This window comes from Acanthochromis polyacanthus, chromosome 7, assembly GCF_021347895.1.
Source record: "Acanthochromis polyacanthus isolate Apoly-LR-REF ecotype Palm Island chromosome 7, KAUST_Apoly_ChrSc, whole genome shotgun sequence".
Classification (NCBI taxonomy): Eukaryota; Metazoa; Chordata; class Actinopteri; family Pomacentridae; genus Acanthochromis; species Acanthochromis polyacanthus.
The window spans coordinates 35512753-35535103 of NC_067119.1; the positions used below are offsets into that span (position 1 = coordinate 35512753).

The 22351-nt window shown below is 40.8% G+C and overlaps 1 protein-coding gene across 3 annotated transcripts in view; it reads left to right on the plus strand.

Moving 5' to 3' along the window:
- Positions 1-22351, plus strand: part of LOC110971863 (whirlin-like) — a 211107-nt gene that overhangs the window by 99346 nt on the left and 89410 nt on the right. For all 3 annotated transcript variants that reach the window (XM_051950658.1, XM_051950659.1, XM_051950660.1), the window contains exons 2-3: positions 6517-6693; positions 8863-8988. In XM_051950658.1, coding sequence (XP_051806618.1) covers positions 6517-6693; positions 8863-8988 — 303 coding nt within the window. The remainder of the gene's footprint in view (positions 1-6516; positions 6694-8862; positions 8989-22351) is intronic.

The following is a 22351-nucleotide window of genomic DNA, read 5'->3' on the forward strand; positions in this document are numbered from 1 at the left end:
CACCCTACTTGTGGCAGAGCAGATGACATTAAAGACTCAGCGTTAGCAGAGGGGTGAATATACACAGCTATCGTGACAATGTAGGAATTCCATTCAAAAGAATGAATGACCTCATGTTAATGGCTAACAGCTCAACATCTTTTCTGGAGAGTTGTTCCTTAATAGTGCTACACCCGGGGTTACATCATCCATCACTGACAAATACAGCCAGCCCTCCTCCCTTCCTCTTACTACTCTCCCTTGTCCTGTCTGCTCGGATCACCTGAAAGCCATCCAGAATGATGTTACTGTCCGGTTTTTGTGCTGTTAGTCACATCTCCATAAACAGCATGATGTTGCACTGCTGGTAATCCCTCTGGTGCTGGGTCAGTCCCGCTAACTCTTCTTTCTTGTTAGGAAGAGATCTTACATTTCCTATAATGACGGAGGGAAGGACAGGTTTGTAACATCTCTCTGCCACCAACAGAGAGTAATGTCCTTCCCTGCCGATGTGCCCTGGCACAACATTCCAGTCCTCCTCAGCTCCCAGGGCATGTCTGGTCTCATGTCCAGTAACACTGCCACATTATGAAGCTCTAACATCTTATTGGCTGTGCATACAATGTTTAAATGTTTAACATTATCACTCATTACATATTTTTGGACATGACATGGACATGTCAGAAAAGATCTGAAGTACCTGAACAGAAACAAAAGGCCAGTGAAAGAAACTCGGAGAGAAAAATGTAAGCAGCTTCAACTTCTTAGAAACTGCCACTTGTCCAGAAATTTCAGAACTTGTTTTCAGATAAACATTACCTTGCCTTAAATAGTGCAAAAGCATATTCTCTAGATGTTTTGCCTTTAACCACATTGCTTTAAGATGTGGTAAACAATGAAAAGCACCCGTGTCCTTTTTGGAGTAGTAGACAGATTTTTTAAAAAGGGGAAAACAAAACGCTTCAAAATTGTGGAGCACAAAACAGTAAACATTCTGTAAGCTAATGACATACACGCTTATTTACAGTAGAAATGCAAATGAATTTAGCCTTCATGTCTATTACATTTTTCTTTGCAAGAAGTGTTGCAACATTATAAAGACACCTTTATAATGTTACTTATAAGATACTGATCAACAGGTCAAGCAGCTAAATCAGTGAAGATTATATTACCCCAATCAGAGTCCACAAATGCAAACATATCTTTGAGTAAGACTGGATCGTAGCAATTTAAATCATTTGTCAGTTCATCTGCATTTCTGTTTCATTTTGGTACATACATTTTATGATAGTGTGTGTTTCCATGGGCAAATTTTAACCTTTTATTTTCGTTTTGCCATGGTAAAGGGTCCTCTAATAGTATTTTTTGGCCAAGATTAACTGATGAAATGAGCACTGGAAATGAAACTTCTCCACATATGACCTGACTCTGGCCCTCTTTCTCTTTCTATCCTGGCGTCTTTGCTATGTCCCCACTGGCACCCACATGAGTCACAATGCTAGTCAGCACTGTGGCCTGAAACCCTCCACTAATTCTGTTCCTTTTTCATAAAACAACTAAAAGATGTGACAGCAGCTGCAGGAGGCGAGAGTGCTTTAGTGGTTTGAAGAGCAGAGCTGAAAAGAGTAGAAAATCACTTGAGGAAATAAATAAAGGGTGCAATGATTCAGTTGCTAACAAAGGTTCAACACTATGTACATGCACCAACAGACAGGCGGGCATTGTTACTCAAAATCACTGTTTGGTAAAACACCTCTAACTCAAATAAGGACAAATAATAATTGAATCTTCCTAAAATGGCTGGTGGCAGAGAATTGTGTATGCAGATACTGTTTGTGTGTCAACGTGGATCAGCCACTATACAGCCACTCCTCTAGAATAATAAATACTGTAAATTATGCATATTTTGCAGGTTCTTGGTATTAAAATTATTAGTACATATGAGTAATATGTACACATACAAAATATCTTATTTTGCTGTACAAGATTATTTTTTAGTGAAAAAACAATAACATTTATAGGATATGTTTAAGTATTCGCAGGATTTCTAAAGGTGACTGCTTTAATATAGAAAAAGGGACTTGTCAGTACACCATAATTTTTTTATAGGTGTCCACCTATAAAGATATAGCGACAGAGGACAGCAGTGTTGCACAAGTTTGTGAAGAGATTTTCTGTCATTGTTTGGAGATTATTTAAAGCTGCTCTTTGCTGAAAGGGTTATGATGCTCTACCCTTTTCTTTAAAATACTCCAAAGGTGTTCTGTTGGATTCAAGTCAGGCAATATACTTATACGTAGTTCGCAGTTTTCTTTTATTCTGTCCTCAATAACTCTTGTGTGATTTTGGCAGTGTGCTTTGCATTGCTGTTGTTGCTGGAATATTCGCCTTCTAAGCTGAATAAATATTATCTTTGGCTCCTCTGACCAAAGAATGTGCTCCCAGGTTTCATCAGGTTTCCTTTAATCTGCTTCAGCAAGTTTCATGTCAGAGTTACGTGCTAAAGAGCAAGCAAGTTTTTTTCTTGGACATGATCCATAGAGGTTGATGTAACGCAGCATCATCCACACTGTGGATGTGCAGCAGGAATCAGAGAGGATGGCTGGATAGCGACCCAGAAGACACAGTCTGGCTGGTGGCCCAGAGGCTGGTCGGACAGGCAAGACCATTCCAGAGCGCAGCCTGAAGGCTCGTTGGGCAGGTGGGGCGACTCCAGAGGGCCGCCACAGAGATAGGGCCTGTCAGAGGGCCAGGCAGAAAGTCAGTAATAGAGGAGGCAGAACTTGTCGACCAGGCGACAAAGGAGGTGGAACCCCACAGGAGGCTGGCGCCGGAGTAGGCAAGACCCTTCTGGGGTCTGGCAGGAGGCCAGCAGCCAAGGTGATGACCCTCTGGAGACCAGAATGGAGACCAACAAAGGTGGAGCCCCTCTGGACGCTGGGCTGGGGGCTGGCAAAGACAGAACCCCTCTGGAGCAGTAGAGGCTATTGCAAGCGGAGACTCTGGAGTAGGGGAAGTGACTCCAAGTGGAAACTCTGGAGCAGAGACCACGACTGGGGGCTTTGACATTGGTGCAGTGGAAGGAACTGCAGGCTCAGGCACTGGCGCAGGGGAAATGTCAGCTGACTTTGGACCAGGAAAAGCATCAGTTTATGCTGGAAAAGTGTCTCGGTGAGGAGAAGCATCAGAAGACCCTGGAACAGATTCTATACCAGGAGGAATCATCAGCAAACCCTGGAACAGTCTCCTTTCCAGGCGACTCATCAGCTGACTTAGAAAGCTGGTGAGGACTGAAACAGGTGAGATGGCGCCAAACCTCTTGGCCACAGGAACAGGTAGCAGAACTGGTTGACTGAAACTTTCATGAGACTTAGTGGTCTGGCCTCCATGATGCTGGGGAGCAATGAGGTCTTGGTGCTGGGGAGAAGTAAGGTTCAGTGTCACGCTTCGTTTTGGAAGGCCTCCAGAATCTCAGAGAGCGGATTCAGGCAGGAAACTAGTTAGGTTAGTATGAGGTTAAAAGGCTCTATCCAACAGAAAAGTTGACAGAGCATTCAATGAGATGCAGATGGCAGGTGTATCCAGGGTTACAGGTTCCCTACAGTTATTGTGTGATGGTGTGGACAGGAGGCTTGCAGACTGAAAGCTAACTTGTTCTGGAGCAGGCAGGGAACTAGCAGGCTGGGAAACTGGGGTGTACATAAAATCCCAAAAAGATTCAGATCATGAGCCAGGGTTTTTCTGCAGCTTCTTGGCATGCTACAGTTACAGTTGTCTCTTTTAGTTCTTTGCTGCGGGCCGTCTTCCATTCTGAGTGCAGCTAAATCAAAGAATCCAGAGAATCATAAGACTCACGGTCTTCAAATAAAATGTCTATTGGGGGAACAACATGGCCTTTAGGTAGCCTTGGGGGAATTAGGGCTGGCTGAAAAACATCCTGGGCTGAGGACAGCTGGTTAATCTGGTTTGACAATCCAGGTATCTGGCTGGTGAGTAAGCTGATTTTGCTAAGCATTGTGTGATTATTATCAGGCTCCTCAGGGCTTGGTAATGGTGGCCTCATAAGACCCCCTGGCTGGTTACAGCCTGACGGATTTGTAGGGGGGCTGCACTGAGTCAGAGCCGGGATCCGTGTCTGCTGGGTTCATTATTCTGGCCAGACCGTACTGTCACATTGGGTCCGAGAACCTAGGTGCTTACAAGCTGTGATTCAAATGAACAAAAAATATAAAAGTAGAGAACTCAATGATACAAGCAGGGAGGAATGACTGGAGAGGAAATAACTAATCAGACGAAACTAACAAAAGCAAACTCCAGACTAATGTAATCTAAATTAACCAATGGGCAGAGTAATTCAACTCAGTAGGGGAGTTACAAAGACCCAAGCAGGGGTAATAATGCTAACAAGGTTACTCACGGGGTAGTGGCAAATAACAAAGCTAAACCAGTAGCAGAGGGATTGTGGTCTGATGAAGTGAGCAGGAACTGCAGAGGCTGGAGAAGGGACCCCTGGGCAGTGTGCATCTGACACTGGAGTGTGCGGAGCAGTTGGCTGGAGGACAACCTAGAATGGTGTGCGTCTCAAGGAGGGCTAGAGAGAGAAAGAGCGAGATAAAGAGAAAGAGAACGGAGAGAGAGCAAAAGAGAGAAAGAGGGACAGAGGGCTTGGCAGAGGTCCTGACACCCAATCAGTGTTGTTTTCATTAATGATGACGATGACGAAATTATTTCGTTGATGCCCCTTTTTTTCATGACGAAAATGAAACGATGACGAAATAAACGCGGCTCTCTGATGACCAAAACATGACAAGATGTGTGCTAGTTTTCGTTCAAGAGACGAGACTGGACGAAAACGTTAATGGATGGTTTCGATCAACTGGTGATATTCAGTGAGCGAGGCTGTTACAACGGCAATACATAGCATAGGTGACTGTACCGATGCCTGTTTAAAACACACAGATGTCAATAAACTGTTCCGAAATGTTCTTGTTGTCAGCTTTAACATTGTCGTTATTGCTCTGTTTGGACTCACGGCTGTCCCGTCTACCAGTAAAATTCTCGGTTTAAGGACTTCAACCTAACGGAGTGGAAATATCGCTTCACTGCAGTGTGACGATCAGATTAACTGCTGACAGTCTGTGGCCTCAGTCCGGCGGTCAGACAGAAACGGCAAGAGAAGTTCTAATACCGTTTTCAAAGCTTAAAGCGATAAACCAGTTGGACCTGAGTTGTTGTACTTTTAAACAGATTTTAAGTAAAACAATAACATCATATAAACCATCTGACCACATTCTAACCAGAGATTTCACATTCCAGCCTTCAGAACATCGATATGCTTCATCTAATTGTTCCCCCGTTATTCAGGATTTATTTATTTTACTGGGGCATTGCAAGTTAATCAACATTGTATTCTATGGAATCAATGCATTGTAAATTAAATGCACTGACTTTACAGAACACAGAATTAAAGGTTTTTTTTTTTATTTCTAACGACGCAGAACAATAATAGAGACGAGGATATTTATTCTACAAAACCTTAACCTTAACATACTACTCTAAACTGACAAAAAATAAAGCCGCAAGTCCTGAAGAAGGAATATCTTTGCTGGCTTTTTTGTAGTAATGAACATTGAATCCACTGTCATTTTGTCAGTGAGGTTAATAATACGTAATTTGTTAAAAGGCTAATACGTCTAGACTAAAACTGGACTAAAACCTTTTGAGTTTTCGTCGACTAAAACTGGACTAAAACTATCACTTATAGAAATGACTAAATTGTGACTAAATAGAATAAGGATTTCGTCCAAAAGACTAAAATTAAGACTAAATCTAAATTGGCTGCCAAAAACAACACTGCACCCAATCACTCTAGATTGATTTATTCTTTCCAAATACATTTTTCAAACAGTCAAAAGATAAAATATTGTTTATATCACAACATATATCATATATCGTACTGCCCTATTTTAGACTTAGCTGAGATATTAAAGCCTGGATCCCACCGTTCGTAGTTTCTTTGTGCTTTAGTGATCTGAATGAAGGACATCAACATTGTTTCTAAACTAACCCATTAGTGGAATTGTGGACACATTGTCTTTATCAACTGAAAATGTTTCCAAAGCAGATATTTTCCAATAATCCTCACTAGGGTCGCGGGGGGTGCTGGAGCCTATCTCAGCTGACTCGGGCGAAGGCAGGGGACACCCTGGACATGTTGTCAGTCTGTTGCAGGGCTATATATACAGACAAACAATCACACTCACATTCACACCTACGGGCAATTTAGAGTAATCAATTAACCTCAGCATATTTTTGGACTGTGGGAGGAAGCCGGAGTACCCGGAGAAAACCAAAGCCATCATTAATATACTAATGTACAAGGTTGTGCCTCTCTGCCATAAAAGTCTATATTTACTGGTTTTGTTGAATTTATTGACCCCTAACGTGATGTTAAACCACAGTCATGCTGAGTCATTAAATCTGTCTCATGGAGTGCTTTCAGAGAAGCCACAACCTCACCATCCTCTTCTGATGCAGGTGCTAAAGGGATGCAAGAAGCTGACCATGTCTGTGTGTTCCATGGGACGGATCCCTGGAGGCTACATCACTAACCACGTGTACAGCTGGGTCGACCCTCAGGGCCGGAGTGTCTCACCACCACCTGATAGCCAGGAGGTCAATCAGAGGCAAGGGCATGGCATGGAGGAGAGGACGGTAAGACCCCACTATGTGTGTAGGGAGGTGGGACAAGAGAAGAAAATGCATATACAAAATGTATGTATACCATACAGTTCATATAGGCAGTGCAGACTCTGAAAGGAAGTATTTTTCTCGGAGAGCAAAGATACTTTTGCAGAGTTTTGAAAATGGCATGTACCAAATTCAAAACTCTTTATAACCCAGGATGATAGAGGTTTTAACGGGTCCTTCTGCTTCTGTCTGATAGCAGTCAGCTCAGAACTGCTATGTTGCTTTCTGAGGACAGTCATTATGACCTTTGATGGTGTGATATTTTGAAAGACAAACTCATTATACAACAAAGTCGCCCAGTACAGGCCTGTTGGTGTGGCTGCTCCCCATGACAAAATTTACTCAAATGGATTCATCTGAAAAACACACATAGTAGGCATTCTAAATTAACACATCCTCATTCACTGCTGTTGGGTTGTAATGATTGGCTAATTTCATTTTAGGAAAGGTTGTTAGTAGAAAAAACCCCACATTTTCAAAATTCTACCAGATCTCTTCTAGAACAATTTTGAATATTTCAGCAGCCACCAGCAAAATATTGATCAATTTCCTGTAGCTGATCATAGATGTAAACTGAATTTTTGATAATAATACAATACAATGACTTTATTAATCCCCAAAGGGAAATTCAATTGTCTGGTCTCATCTGTTTACTTTTGAATTAAATAGGCTGATTGCTGATGGCAAGAAAGATTTGTAGTTATGTATAACTTTGCTTGCTTGCACAGTTAAAATACCAGTGCTAGTAAAGGTTCAATAAGAGATTCAATAGGATTTTATTCTGAAAAGTACATTCGATACTGGACTGTGATTTCATAAAATGTAATTGAATCCAATTAGACTTGTAGCATAAAAGAATTTCATATTGTAAACTACATTTTGTGATTCATATTTTGCACTCACAATCAGGGCACAACTACTGTAAGAATCTTTTAAATTATGCTGTCTTCAACTGAATATTCATAAATTTGTACACAGTATGCAGATCCACATATAAACTGCCCTTAGTCTTCTTGCCCTAGGTTCCACACCATGCCAGCATCTACTTATTTTACATTTATTTTAGATGGCATACTGTAAAGACAATTTCTCTAATAGCCATCACCGAATGTTAGTCAGTGGCACAAGGAACAAAAATACAAAAAACAAAAAGTGTGTCAACATTCGCTATTTCTCTCTCCATGTAGCAGAGCTCAGAGTGCTCTCTTCTGCTACACATGGTGACGTGAAAGACAAGCTAAAGGATGGACAATCTATACTGTCCTCTTTGTGTAACTCACTGACAGGTCCATAGACTATTGTTTCTTTCCTTTTTTAGAACACAAGACAGCCAGTAACATGTTACTTCACAATGACACCACATAAATCATGAAAGATAACGAGCTGTGGTTAGTTGGGGGACTAACCTGTCCCCCAACCAAAGAAACCAGAAAATAAATTGTTATTGTGCCTCGGCCAATTCATCACAAAAATAATGACTCTATAATTGCCATCACCTCAGACAAAAAAAATAAAAAATAAAAATAGCGCAGTCTGAACTCAGCTTCATGGTTGTGGCATCTAAGTCTAGATTTACTCTCCTCATTATTTCCAGCTTATAACTATAGGTAAGAGTTGTGTCTTAGTTCTAAATTAACTCCTTGCATTCTGTCTTCTATTCTCTTCTCAGCCAGGGTGTTTAAAATGTGTCACTTTAGGCAGAAACTTACAAGCACAAGAAAACATTGGACTTTAACATGAGGAAATCCCGTTTATTTCCTGTTTCATTGAACCATAATAAATCACAACAGTTTGTAACTATGATAACAAAGATTCACTACCAGTAATAAAGTATTTTGGACCTTAAAAATTATCTTTCCTTAAACCTAACTAAGTTGTTTTGGTGCCTGCACTTCGACAAACTCTGACCTTGTCATTTTCATACCATAACAGAGTTATGAGGGTACTTCATAAAGTTCTGGGCCTCACCAAAAAACAAAAACATCACAGGAGAAAGATTGTTTTAGCAGTATTTTTCAAAATAGTCTGCTTTTTGCTAAGAAGGCTTGATTGATGACTCTGAAAATAGTGACTACACGAGTTAGATTTTTATAGACAACACTGAGGCATCTGAATGTCATGTCTTTCCTACAGGTAAACCTGAACATGGATGATGGCCGTTCTCTGGGTCTAATGATCAGGGGTGGTGCAGAGTATGGACTCGGGATTTACATCACTGGGGTAGACCCTGGATCTGCTGCCGACTCTGGCGCACTAAAGGTACCCAAACTCAGCCTGCCTTCATAGTACTGCTATCTCACATCACAAAACCTGCCCAGCCTGTCCAATCAAATGAGAACTAAAATCTGTGAGATGGTCATGGGTTTATGGAGAACCCAGGTGCAAACACTAAAGAGAATGCCAAGATTTGTGACTAAGTGAAGAAAGTGTTTATTTACGAAAGTGAATTACAAGTGAAATCCAAGTGAAGGTACTAAAGACAGAGGGAACGGCCCAGCGGAATAGCAAGGGGAAGGGACTAAGCAAACCAACTGAAGAGGCTAAATGCAAAAACACCAAGACACTAAAACTTGCAAGAGATAAGTAACTAACAATACATGCATGGGAGCCAAGACACAGCACAAAGAATTTACAGAGGAAGACACACAACATCAATTACCAGAGATGGTATGAATATGAAAGAAACACGCCTAGGCGACCTTTGTAATGTACGGTTCAAAGGTTTAATTGGATTTTTTTTTTTTTAAACTCTCGGATTTTTGGTAATGGCTTTTATGTTGGGTGACAGTTGACCAAGGATGTTGTTACTGAGACTGAGTTTTGTGTGTGTGGGACTGAATAACAGCATTTCTGATTTTGAACTGTTTAGCTGTAGGAAATTATTTGGCAAGCAACAGCTGATATCTGAGACAACAGCTCGGCTTAAAAAAGGTCTCACCGGAAGGTATATTTATGTGTCACCCACACAATGAAAGGAGCCTTTGTGCTGCTGGATAATTTGCTCCAAGCAAACAAGTATATTCAATATAAAATTGAACCTTGTGTTATACCACAGACAAGAGTTCTTTTTAAAAGGTAAGAATGAAACCAACAAAGTGCAGTACCCTTGATGCCAGCTCAGGATTTCAGGACTAAGGTAATTTATCGCATTTTCAGTTCAACAGAGTCAAGGATAGTCTGATAGGTATGACTAAAAAAGCAGACTGGATCCTCTGTGTTAAAATGAGAGTTAGTAGTTGTTCAAAAAACAGTAGTAAAATGCTCAGAGGGTTAGGGTTAAGGGTTAAGTTAGGGTTAAATGGGCTAAGCCTCATGCTTGGATTCGCTGACCAGAAAGGAAGCGAGGACCCGTTCAACACTGCTTGCAGCTTTAATTGGTAATTTCTCCTTGTCATTTTCCATTTAACTTTCTGTTAGATGCACTTACCCTTTCCCCTTTAGGGCCGTACATGTTTCCGATTGAGGTTCATCTTTTTTAACCGTAACTGTTGTAGTTTACTAGTTATCCGCTGCTGTTCATCTGTAGTTATCCGTTACTCTACCAGTCACTGTTCAGTTTGTTGCCTTTTGCCTTTATCTTGTTGGTGATATGCCTCTGCCTCTGCATAGGTTATCTTCAGTTTGTTCCCGTGCCTGAGGAACCTTAATATTTGCATTCTTGGTGGGGAGTTAGAGTCCCTCTTCGGTCCAACCTGGTGCACTCACTCCAGAACAATTTGGCTATCAATCTCCAGTATTTTTGGAATCCATTTTTCCAACAAGAAGCATGACTCTGGTCTTTCAGTGTCCTCCAGCAAGTTTACAAGCCTCGGTTATTTACTTGTGACCTCATCGCAAGGTCCAACACTTTATCCTGCAAACTTTATTGGATGTCTCCAGTGTTTATACTTTAGCACTCAGTGTAGCATCATCTCATCTTCCGCTGTTCATAGCTGTAGATGGGTTTGTGATACTTTTTCAGCACAGTCCTGTATCTCTTGCCTCAATTCAGTAATGGGCTACACTGCCAGCGCTAAAGTCAATTAGCTTTGCTGACTTCGCCCCCTTTTCTTTATGCCTCTCATTATTTCTTGTCATCATATTGCTTAGTAGAGTAGTTTACTGTTACGTTTTCTGCAGAACCAAGTGCTTTGTTAATAATTATTAAAAGTTGTCACAGACATGTGCAAGCCAGGGTGTCACCATAACTGGAAGTAGACCAAACCCTTTTTTAAAAATGTTTTCCCAGCAAACCAAATTTCTTCCCTGCCACTATTTTGTGTTCATTTTTACATTCTACAAAAAACAGCTCACAGAGATTGGAACTAACTTGAGATATGGTAGTCTGTCACAAAGATATCTGCATCCTTGATTACTCCGTCAAGAATGTGGCGGAGTTATGTGACGATCGGTGTTGGTTTATCTGATTGTTCGCAACATGACTCAAAAACTGACTAATGGATTTGGACTAGTTCTTCAGGGAAGGTCAGAAATGACACAAGGACCAAGTGGGGGCGGCTGTGGCTCAGGTGGTAGAGCGGGTCGTCCAATGAACAAAGGGTTGGCGGTTTGATTCCCACTCTGACCTAGTCATATGCTGTTGTGTCCTTGGGCAAGACACTTTACCCGCCTTGCCTCCAGTGCTGCTCTCACACTGGTGTATGAATGTTGGTGGTGGTCGGAGGGGCTGTAGGTGCGGATTGGCAGCTACGCTTCTGTCAGTCTGCCCCAGGGCAGCTGTGGCTACAAATGTAGCTCACCACCAGAGTGAGTGAATGAATAATGGATCCATTGTGAAGTGCTTTGAGTTCCCAGAAAAGTGCTATATAAATCTAATCCATTATTAAGTGATTAGGATTTGCCTTATAGTCTGGATCCATGGATTTGTTAAAGATTTTGATATCGTTACGAGATAACGGCACGGCGTCGCTGTAACTATGACAACAAAAGAATACGATGTAGGTTGCCGCTGACGATCACATGATTTGAATCCTACTACAAATCGTCGGTTGCGGACTTATCGGGACTTATCTGTCAGAAATCTTACAATGCAACTCTATGTGCAGAGTGATCTCGAACTGCTGCGCATTACTACAATTCAGCGAAATGACAAAAACAAAACACGATGGTCACATGCAGGGGTGAAAATCCCATTTCATGTTTTGGGGGGACAATAAACAGTAAAATTTCAGAGAGTAATTCCTGGGGAGGACATGAAAAAAACTGCTCTCTCTCCCTCTCTCTCTTGCTCCTTTGCAACTTGCCTTGCAGGGTTGAGCCCTCAGCATGTTATTAAAAGTAATAATAGCAGTTATAGCATTGTTCTGTCTTAGTGCATACGCTACCTGCATACAGGTTTTTCTATGTTCAACCAGCAAAATCAACAATGTTATTAGGTGGAAGGTGGAAATGATACACTTTTATGACCACACTAAACTCAAAAAAAGCTAATATGCATAATTATCCAAGATTTATTTTCCCCAAAGAAGCTGAAAAATGTTTTGTGACAAGTTTTTTTAATAAACAAAACTGAACAATCTTTGACTTCAAAAGAAATCAGATACCTGTCAAATTGAACATCTAGTGATAAGTCATGGTGATAACTACTGGACTAACTACTGGCCTACAAAAAATAATAAAAATCTTCAAAATCTGGATATCTCTACAGAAACAAATCTAATGTCAGTAAAATATAAACCCCCTCATATCTGACATTAATATCCTGACAGATGTTTTTGAAAGTCCTGTCGTCTATATTTCCTCCCCTGTTTTCCCTCATCTATTTTCCTCTCTGTCCTCCCCTGTCTCTCTGTGTCACCTCTGTCACTACCGCTATTCTACATACTCATTTGAGCCTGTTAACAATCATAAGCTAAGTTTTTTTTAAACCATTTTTTCAAAAAATAAAACATTTACACATTAGCTTAATTTCTCATCCTTTGAAAGATCATCGCACGGTGTTTACACATGAAGCTGCCGGTGTTGTGTCGAGTCGAGTTATGCCTGCCCGCTGAGATCTGCATGCTCCGCTAAAACAGAAACTTTGAAACATCAAACTGTTTTCTACGGCACAGTAAATAATGAAAAAATAATTTATGTCGGGTTTAGCTGTAACTACAAAACACTCGAAGTACACAGCATATGAAAGCTTGGATTTCTTGTTGAAAAATATGCCTGAAGCTTATTCATTAACAGTAAGGAGGGGGATACATTATTCGGCAGGACACATTCTGGATTTGCCGAGATTTGCATCCTCTGTTTTCACACGGTTTGGTTAAAAGACACCGATCTCTGGTGTGTTCTGCATCATTTGATCAAAAAATGTCCATAATAGCAGTTAACAGGGAGATGCATTTTTCAGCAGGACATATTCTGGATCTGCCGAGATTTGCATCCACAGTTATTTGGGCCAAGACATGAATATCTTGACGGGCATGCAGAACTCGGCACAACACCTGTTGCCAGCACACTGGAAATGGTGTGTGGACTAAACCACTTGAAGAATGGGGGAGTCATAATCGTTCAACAATTAAAAATAAAAAGTTTTACATTTATTACATTTATAATTTGCAACGCTTGTGTTGTGCTTTTATTAAACATTACTATATTATTATTCAATTGTGTTGTGTGCTTACAATGATTTTTGGGGTGGACAACTTTATGAAAGGGAGGGACACGTCCCCTGTGTCCCCCCCCCCCCCCCCCCCCCGGGATTTCCGCCTATGGTCACATGTTTGATTAACTACCCCAGAAAGGTTTTGAATTAATCTTCATACAAAGTGTAAATGAAACAAAAACACATTTGATTCATGGTAGGACACAGAAACATTCACAAACTCTGTGATGGTCCTTTAAATCTTAGTCATGGTTGAAATGAGTTAATTTGAAGATTTCCACTACTGCCAGTTGACAATGCTAATGTCTGTTACCTGATTTTGATGAACCTGTTAGCATTCCTACCACCTGCTCCCTATTAGGCCCCTAAACCTGTTTGTGTTGCTAACATCTGTTCCCTGCCTCACAGCCTCACTCAGGCAGTGGATTTCACTGTCTGTCAGGCCTACGAAGATCCTTTATTAGCCATGCTAAATTGTCTGCTGTATGGTTTTAGGTCAGCTTTCTGCCTCAACAAGCAGGCCACTCTCCTGCTGTACTATTTTTCAACCTGCCTAAGGCAAGAAGAACAGAAGCCAGTGTTTCCTACCTGTAAACAATATGGCTTTCATGATGATATCACACTGTGTCCTACTTTGAGATAAAAATAAAGCATCACATTTATGGCAAGATTCTGTATTTGTTTTTAAAAATTGGGACACCTGGAAAAAATAGCTGCAGGATGAAAGAAAAAAAGAAGCTTAAAGGTCACGGTAAAAAGAAAGAGGCTGGGTAACATTTCTCTGCTTTTCTGGCAGAGATGAAATGGTGCCTTTTGTCTTAATCAGGTTTGACTGATTGACTGGTCATGCTGCAGAACTGGTGGCTTTGACAGGTCATCAAAGAAAATATGACAACAGGAAAAGAGAGAATGAAGGCCCATTAAAAATGCAGTCAGTCATTCATTGTTTGCAGATGCGTCCATCGTGTGTGTGCTTCTCAGGATGTAGCAGATGGAGTGATACTGCTGTTTGAGTGGGAGCAGCAGGAGGACAACAAGACAGTATATACTTTACTGAGAAACCATCCCGCTTACCCTGTTTACTCCCCTCTCTGCCTGTCTGCTGGTATTGTGACAGTAAATGAAAAAGATGGACCACTGGCTAGACACTGCAGGAGGTCATGTGGAAACTAAAACATTTCATTCAAATACATACAATTTGATACTACTTATTCCTGTCATTACTTTCTATTTGTGCTCTTAGGCAAAGAATGCTGAAATAAGTGAATATTAATACATTTTAAAAATTTTACATTTTGTCTTGTCACTTTGTCACCAGGTCCTTAACCATTCCATAAGATTTTTCCATGTTGTAATGATTTTTTCATGTGTCTCATTTGTGAACAATACCCCAAATGAAATGGCTTGTTAAAATCCATAGTTTTCCTGTGATGAAGCTGAAGGCAGCAGCACAACTATGTAAAGGTGATGTTACACATTCAACTCAACAACAATATTGTGAGACTAGAAGATCCCATAGATTTGCCTGTCGTATCCGGCACACTGGGATTTGATATTTGCAGGCAAAAGAGCAGTTTGGGCTTCTTTCCTTTTAAAGACAGCGTCAGAGTAGGCAGAATTGAAACTGCTGCTCTAGGAGTAGAAAGATATAGTATTTGAGTCAGTTCGATCATTATTTTGGATTGGATGTCATGGAGTAGATCAGGGACTCGAGTGTGAGACAATGGAGACGCAGCAGACCAGCTTACAGGACAAATAATGGATTTACTTACAATAAACATTTTCAATAATTTGCCAGATCAGCAGAGGAACACAGGCTGAACACTCCTGAGGAAGACCATTGCTGGACTGGTGGACTACACAAGCAAATGACAAATACTAATTAACATTACAGACCCAGGCAAACCTAATCTTATGCAAGCAGATTTATATTTTAGCAAGGCAACAACCTAGGAAAGGGACAAGAACGGTCGATAAGACATATACACACAACATGACAAACATGGCGAAAGAACATAACTAACCAAGCGCCCTCTATAATATGCACAAGCAGTGTTTAATCGAGGATTTTTTCTCAACAACGGCGGCAGGCTCTTCGGGAGCCGTGGCGGCGTAAACAAATGACACTCGACTGTAGATTTTACTTTTACAACCTATTTATTGAAAAATAGCTTTTTAAAGGCTGAATGTAAAAATCTAAAATTTAAATATTTCAACATCTGAAAATGCAGGCAGCAGTTACATCATGGCGTGTAGATAATAGTTTAATGCTATCAGTTAGTTTACTCATGTTAGCAACACTGAGTTGGCACCGGGCCCAATTAACTTAAGCAAATGAGATGTTGCATAACACTAGCTGGACATCAATAGTTTTAATTATCTCTCTCTGTGTAATAAAGTACCTTAGTACTTTATTACACAGAGAGAGTGAGACAAACTTAGCTGACAGCCAGACAGAGGAGAGAGAGTGAGTGAATGCGAGTGGAAGAAATGTGTGGTTTTAATTTAGTTTAGATTGTCAAACCTTGGTATAAGTAGCAATGGCTCAAATATATATCATGGTAGAGCCTGCGATTTGGTAGAATTGGAGTTTCTACCAGTAGAGATTGCAATTGGAGTCTCTCCCAGTAGAGATTGCGATCGCAATCTCTACCAGTAGAAACTCCAATCCTAACAGTAGAGATTTGTCAGGGCTAAGGTTAGACTTTTAAGGTTAGGGTCAGGGGTCAGGGCAGGAGTCAGATTTAAAGGTCAGGGTTAGTTAAGGTTAGGGTCAGGGGTCAGGGCAGGGGTCAGATTTAAAGTTCCATCTCTACTGGTAGAGATTACAATCGCAAACTCTACTGGTAGAGACTCCAATCGCAATCTCTACTGGTAGAAACTACAATTCTACCAAATCGCAGTCTCTACCCTGGCATATATAAAAGGAAAACAGTCTACACTGATTTGGGACCCAAGCAGGGGGAAAAAAACTGCTAGTATATGATGGTAACAGACGTTTCTTTCTAGTTTCTAATTCCTGCCAGTCCACTGACTGCAACAGTTTGGATCAAGTGGATTTTCCAAGTTTTTGTGGCACAGTCAAGCCAAGATAAAAGCCAAGATAAATTCATGGACTAGTTTTTTAGCATTAGTCTGAGACAAGATGTTCCTGATGTTGGCAATACCATGCAGGCGAAATCTAGAATTAATGTTAGGCATATTTAACTAGCCTTTCATCTTTCTTTAGGTGAAAAACAAGGCAAAAATTCATCTTGGTCCAAGGATAGAAAATCACATCTAGCCACCATGCATTTGGAAAGATTTTCTGAGCAGTACTAAGTATGACACCATACATCAAACCGCTGCTTATGCGTTTGTTCTTTGTGACTGCAGCAACACTCAGAAACATCAAATTGGTATTTTCTCACATTTTAAGCTTGATATTATGAACATTTTAGTAAGTAGTTGTCTATTGATATATCTACCTAACAAAGAGCAACATTAGCATTCTATTGGCATTGTATTTTTGTCCACCTGATCAAGTCTAGTATCCACTCTTTTAGCTCTGTTTTGGTGTCTAATAACTTCTATGAGAAGTATTTGTTGAGCTGTAAATTGTTTACCTGCTAATCACCAACTTTGTTGTTTGGTCTTGGGCAGGCAGTGTACTGTGGGTATATCAGAGGAAACTGAGCTGATATAGAAATATATATTGAAATATTAAAATTTCAAGGTTCCATAGAACTGAGGGGAACTGCAGAGTGAGTTTGCCACTGAGTGACACCTTCACCAAATGGATGCACATTTATGTGCATCCATTTGGAACATAAAGAAACATTTTGATTAGTTCAGATGTAAAGGTTTTGTTTAAATTTGTCAGTCAGGTATTCAACATTTTTGTGCCTTATAACAGACTTTTAGCACAATAATCTATTACATGCACTCCTGTTCTTTGTTAATGTAAGATAGAGCAGACTAGCAAATGGATATTCACAACAGAACAATCCAAGTAGTTATGAGAGATTTGAACTTAATACCTTAAACTGAACAATGAATGAAGGCTTTAATCTTCCTTTATAATATTTTGTACTTTATATCGTCTGGATCTGCATTAGTAAGTACTGTCTCCAGGAAGTAGCGATAGCTACAGGCAGACAGACATATGAATGAAAGAAGTACAACATTGTTGTGAAACACAGGATTGTTTCCACTGTGCTAATGGTTCCTGACTGATACACATTTCCACCTTGAGGCTGACTGTAGCTGTACAATACCCTTCAGAACTACAAACTTATGAACCCAAAGACTGGACTCGGCTGATTTCAGCCCTTGTACAGACTTGCAGTTCGTGGTTCCCTCCATACATGCTGAACTGAAGCCATAGGCTAAAGAATACTAAACAGACCACTTGGGCTGTAGAGCTTGTCAGATGGCTTCATGTATGCTTGTAATCCTGCTTTCAGTGCCAGTTGGAGCATTGACTTTTCATTTTAAGACTTTTATAATGAAAAATCACTGATTTTGTCAGGACTGAAATAAGCAGTCAATGTTATGGCTGAGCATTTAAATATAAAACTGCCTTATACTACTTGCTGTATTGTTCATTGGTTCTTATTGGGAATTGGTTCTTTAGAAGCAAATTTGGTTCAAGCATGTTAAGCTGATGTGACAAACTCAAAATACTAAGTATGTGCAGATATCCAGACCTGGTATACCAAGACAACATAAAACTTAAACCTCACAGGGTTGATTTGTGGTCAGATGACCAGAGTCTGCGAGACTGCAGAGTTCATATAGACTGTAACTATTCAAACCAGTTAAGCAGCTCTCATCCACATTATTTTAATCACTGAAAATGACCTTTGTGCACTTTGTAGTTCATTCCATTTTCATAAAAAATATTTTAAACACATCAAGCAGCCTCAACTGAAACACTTTAAATGGATAACCACTGATTACTTGTAACATTTATCACTGGTTTGAGAAAGAAAAGCATAAATGTGTTCCAGCTCCAACACAGAGACTCTCACACAGGACAAGCAAAACATGGCAGGAATATGGTACAGTGATTTATTTACAATAATTAAGCTCCTGCAAGACTGGCAGGGAAGAGTAGCCACACAAGCCTCGAGTCAATGACTATACTAGAATACACGTGCACGCACCAAGTAACACAAAGCCAGGAGAGCTAAAGTAATACTAACAGACAAGAGACAATACAGGATGCCAAAATGGCAGGGTTAGAACAAGGTATAGATGCACAGAGAAAGATACTTACTAAATATACCAATAACACTAATACAAAATGAGTGCCAAAAGCAGCAGCACAGGAATAACCATTACAATACCTACTAACAAACTGCCAGAACAGCAAAACTGAAGCCTGAAAATATATTACCCAACAGTTAACACTCACAAACGGGACTCAAGGATTGAGTAAAGAACTTCACCGACTACAGATTGACGGAGAAGCGGTGAGGCAGGCAGAGGGTGTGTGTGGCGGAGATGATGGCAGAGGAGAGACAGGTGATGTGGCCAAGGTGATGTTAAACAGAGATCAAAAGAGGTCCAGACTGAAGGAGGTGGGCTGACGGCGGGTGCAGGTGTGGAGGTTGCACACAGGCGGGGATCCAGAACTATGCACAAGAGATAGCAGTTAGTACACAAATATTTCCAGAGAGCAAGACAGAACAAAGATCAGACCACCAGCTGAGGTAGTTCAACAGTCCAGCATCAATTAGTGACTGCGTCTGGCTTTTATGGAGAGAGAGAGTCGTTGCAGCTGATCACTCCCACCTATCAGAGATCTCATCAGGATACGGATTGGCAGCACCTGTCTGCATATCACACACCACGCTCACGCCCACCTGGAGAGAGAGAAAGGCAAGGAGGGGAGAGGGAGAACCTGCTGTGGATGGAGTGGCCCATGGTGGCGGTGGGGTTATGGTATGGGCAGGCGTCTGTTATGGACGAAGAACACAGGTGCATTTTATTGATGGCATTTTGAATGCACAGAGATACCGTGACGAGATCCTGAGGCCCATTGTTGTGCCGTACATCCAAGAACATCACCTCATGTTGCAGCAGGATAATGCACGGCCCCATGTTGCAAGGATCTGTACACAACTCATGGAAGCTGAAAACGTCCCAGTTCTTGCATGGCCAGCATACTCACCGGACATGTCACCCATTGAGCATGTTTGGGATGCTCTGGATTGGCGTATACGACAGCGTGTACCAGTTCCCGCCAATACCCCCCCCCCCATGAAACTAAAATAAGCTAGCCAGTCTGCAAGATCGTCTTCAGGACAGTCATTGTATTTGGTCCTAAACATCTCAGAAACTCGCTTTCAAAGCATATAGTTATTTTGGTACTTTGGCCTCCAGTACTACTGCGAAGAACCTCTGAGTTATCTTTGACCAGGACATGTCTTTTAATTTGTACATGAAACAAATCTGTAGGACTTTCTTCTTTCAGCTGCAAAATATTGTAAAAATCAGGAACATCCTGTCTCAGAATGATGCAGAGAAACTAGTCCATGCATTTGTTACTTCCAGGCTTGACCACTGCGATTCCTTACTGTCAGGATTCCTGTGAAATCTGGAATAGAATCTAAAATCCTTTTCCTGACATACAAAGCTCTTAACAACCACTCTCCATCGTATCTGAAATACCTGATAGCACCATATTTCCTAGCAGAACTGTTCGCTCTCAGACTGCAGACTTTCTTGTAGTTTCCAGAATTTTTAAAAGTAAATAGGAGGCAGAGCCTTCAGTTATCAGGTGCCTTTCCTGTGAAACCAGCTCCCAGTTTGGGTTTGGGAGGTGGATGCCTTCTCTATTTTTTAAGACCAGCTTAAAAACTTCCTTTTTGACAAAGCTTATAGTTAGGGCTGACTTGGGTGACCCTGAGGGGGTCAGTTGGAGTCCGCATGTATGGAGCACAACTTACTTCCTCTTCAACATCCCTTAGTTATGTCTTTATCTACCTTGATATAGGTATAGGCTGACCTCTTTTGATGCACTGAACCTTTCTCTCAATACCTATATATTTACAATATATATACTATTATTGCATGGCATTCACTCTGTGTCCCCCTGTGTCCTTTCTCTGAGTGTCCGTGGTTGCATAGCAGGACACTTTTGATCTGTGGTTGCTGTCCCACCAACTGGTCTAGTCTCCATTATTATCATTGGGGGATGTTGCTGCTGACCTTCCTCCAGCTCACTGCCTCCAGCTGCTCATTTCCACCAATCTACTCTGCATTGCCCTCACTATACTTGATACACACGTGGACAAAATTGTTGGTACCCCTCAGTTAAAGAAGGAAAAACCCACAATTCTCACTGAAATCACTTGAAACTCACAAAAGTAACAATAAATAAAAATTTATTGAAAATTAAATAATCAAAAACAGCCATTACTTTTGAATTGTTGATTAACATAATTATTTAAAAAAACAAACTAATGAAACAGGCCTGGACAAAAATGATGGTACCTCTATAAAAGATTGAAAACTATTTGACCAGAGTGACATGATTAACTCAGGTGTGTCATTTAATTGACATCACAGGTGTTTCCAAACTCATAATCAGTCAGTCTGCCTATTTAAAGGGAGACAAGTAGTCACCCTGCTGTTTGGTGAAAAGGTGTGTACCACACTGAACATGGACAACAGAAAGCGAAGGAGAGAATTGTCCCAGGACATCCAAAAAAAAATTATAGACAAACATCTTAAAGGTAAGATGTTTGCATAAGACCATCTCTAAACAGCTTGGCTCATATTATTCAGAAGTTCAAGACCCACGGGACAGTAGCCAACCTCCCTGGACGTGGCCGCAAGAGGAAAATTGATGACAAATTGAAGAGACGGATCGTTCGAATTGTATCCAAAGAGCCCAGAGCAACCTCCAAAGAAATTAAAGGTGAACTCCAAGGCCAAGGTACATCTGTGTCAGATCGCACCATTCGTCGTTGTTTGAGCCAAAGTGGACTTCATGGGAGACGACCAAGGAGGACACCACTGCTGAAAAAAACTCATAAAAAAGCGAGACTGGAATTTGCAAAAATGCATGTTGACAAGCCACAAAGCTTCTGGGAGAATGTCCTTTGGACAGATGAGACCAAACTGGAGCTTTTTGGTAAGGCACATCAACTCTATGTTCATAGACTCAAAAACCAAGCATACGAAGAAAAGAACACTGTCCCTACGGTGAAACATGGAGGAGGCTCAGTATTGTTTTGGGGCTGCTTTGCTGCATCTGGCACAGGGTGTCTTGAAAGTGTGCAAGGTACGATGAAATCTGAAGACTATCAAGGCATTCTGGAGAGAAATGTGCTGCCTAGTGTCAGAAAGCTTGGTCTCAGTCGCAGGTCATGGGTCTTCCAACAGGACAACGATCCAAAACACACAGCCAAAAACACCCAAGAATGGCTGAGAGAAAAGCGTTGGACTATTCTAAAGTGGCCTTCTATGAGCCCAGATCCGAATCCCATTGAACATATGTGGAAGGAGCTGAAACATGCCATTTGGAGAAGACACCCATCAAACCTGAGACAACTGGAGCTGTTTGCTCATGAGGAGTGGGCCAAAATACCTGTTGACAGCTGCAGAACGCTCATTGACAAATACAGAAATCGTTTAATTGCAGTGATTGCCTCAAAAGGTTGTGCAACAAAATATTAAGTTATGGGTACCATCATTTTTGTCCAGCCCTATTTCATGAGTTTGTTTTTTTAAATAATTATGTTAATCAACAATTCAAAAGTGATGGCTGATTTTGATTATTTAATTTTCAATAAATTTTTATTTATTGTTACTTTTGTGAGTTTCAAGTGATGTCAGTGAGAATTGTGGGTTTTTCCTTCTTTAACTGAGGGGTACCAACAATTTTGTCCACGTGTGTATGTTTATCTATACACTGTCTGCATCTTACTACCAGCTATATATGGAGTGTATTTAATACCAGAGCCTTACACCATGACAGTACACTTATGAATCAATTTCAATGTTGGCTTGTACTTTGTAACATCTATGTTTCTC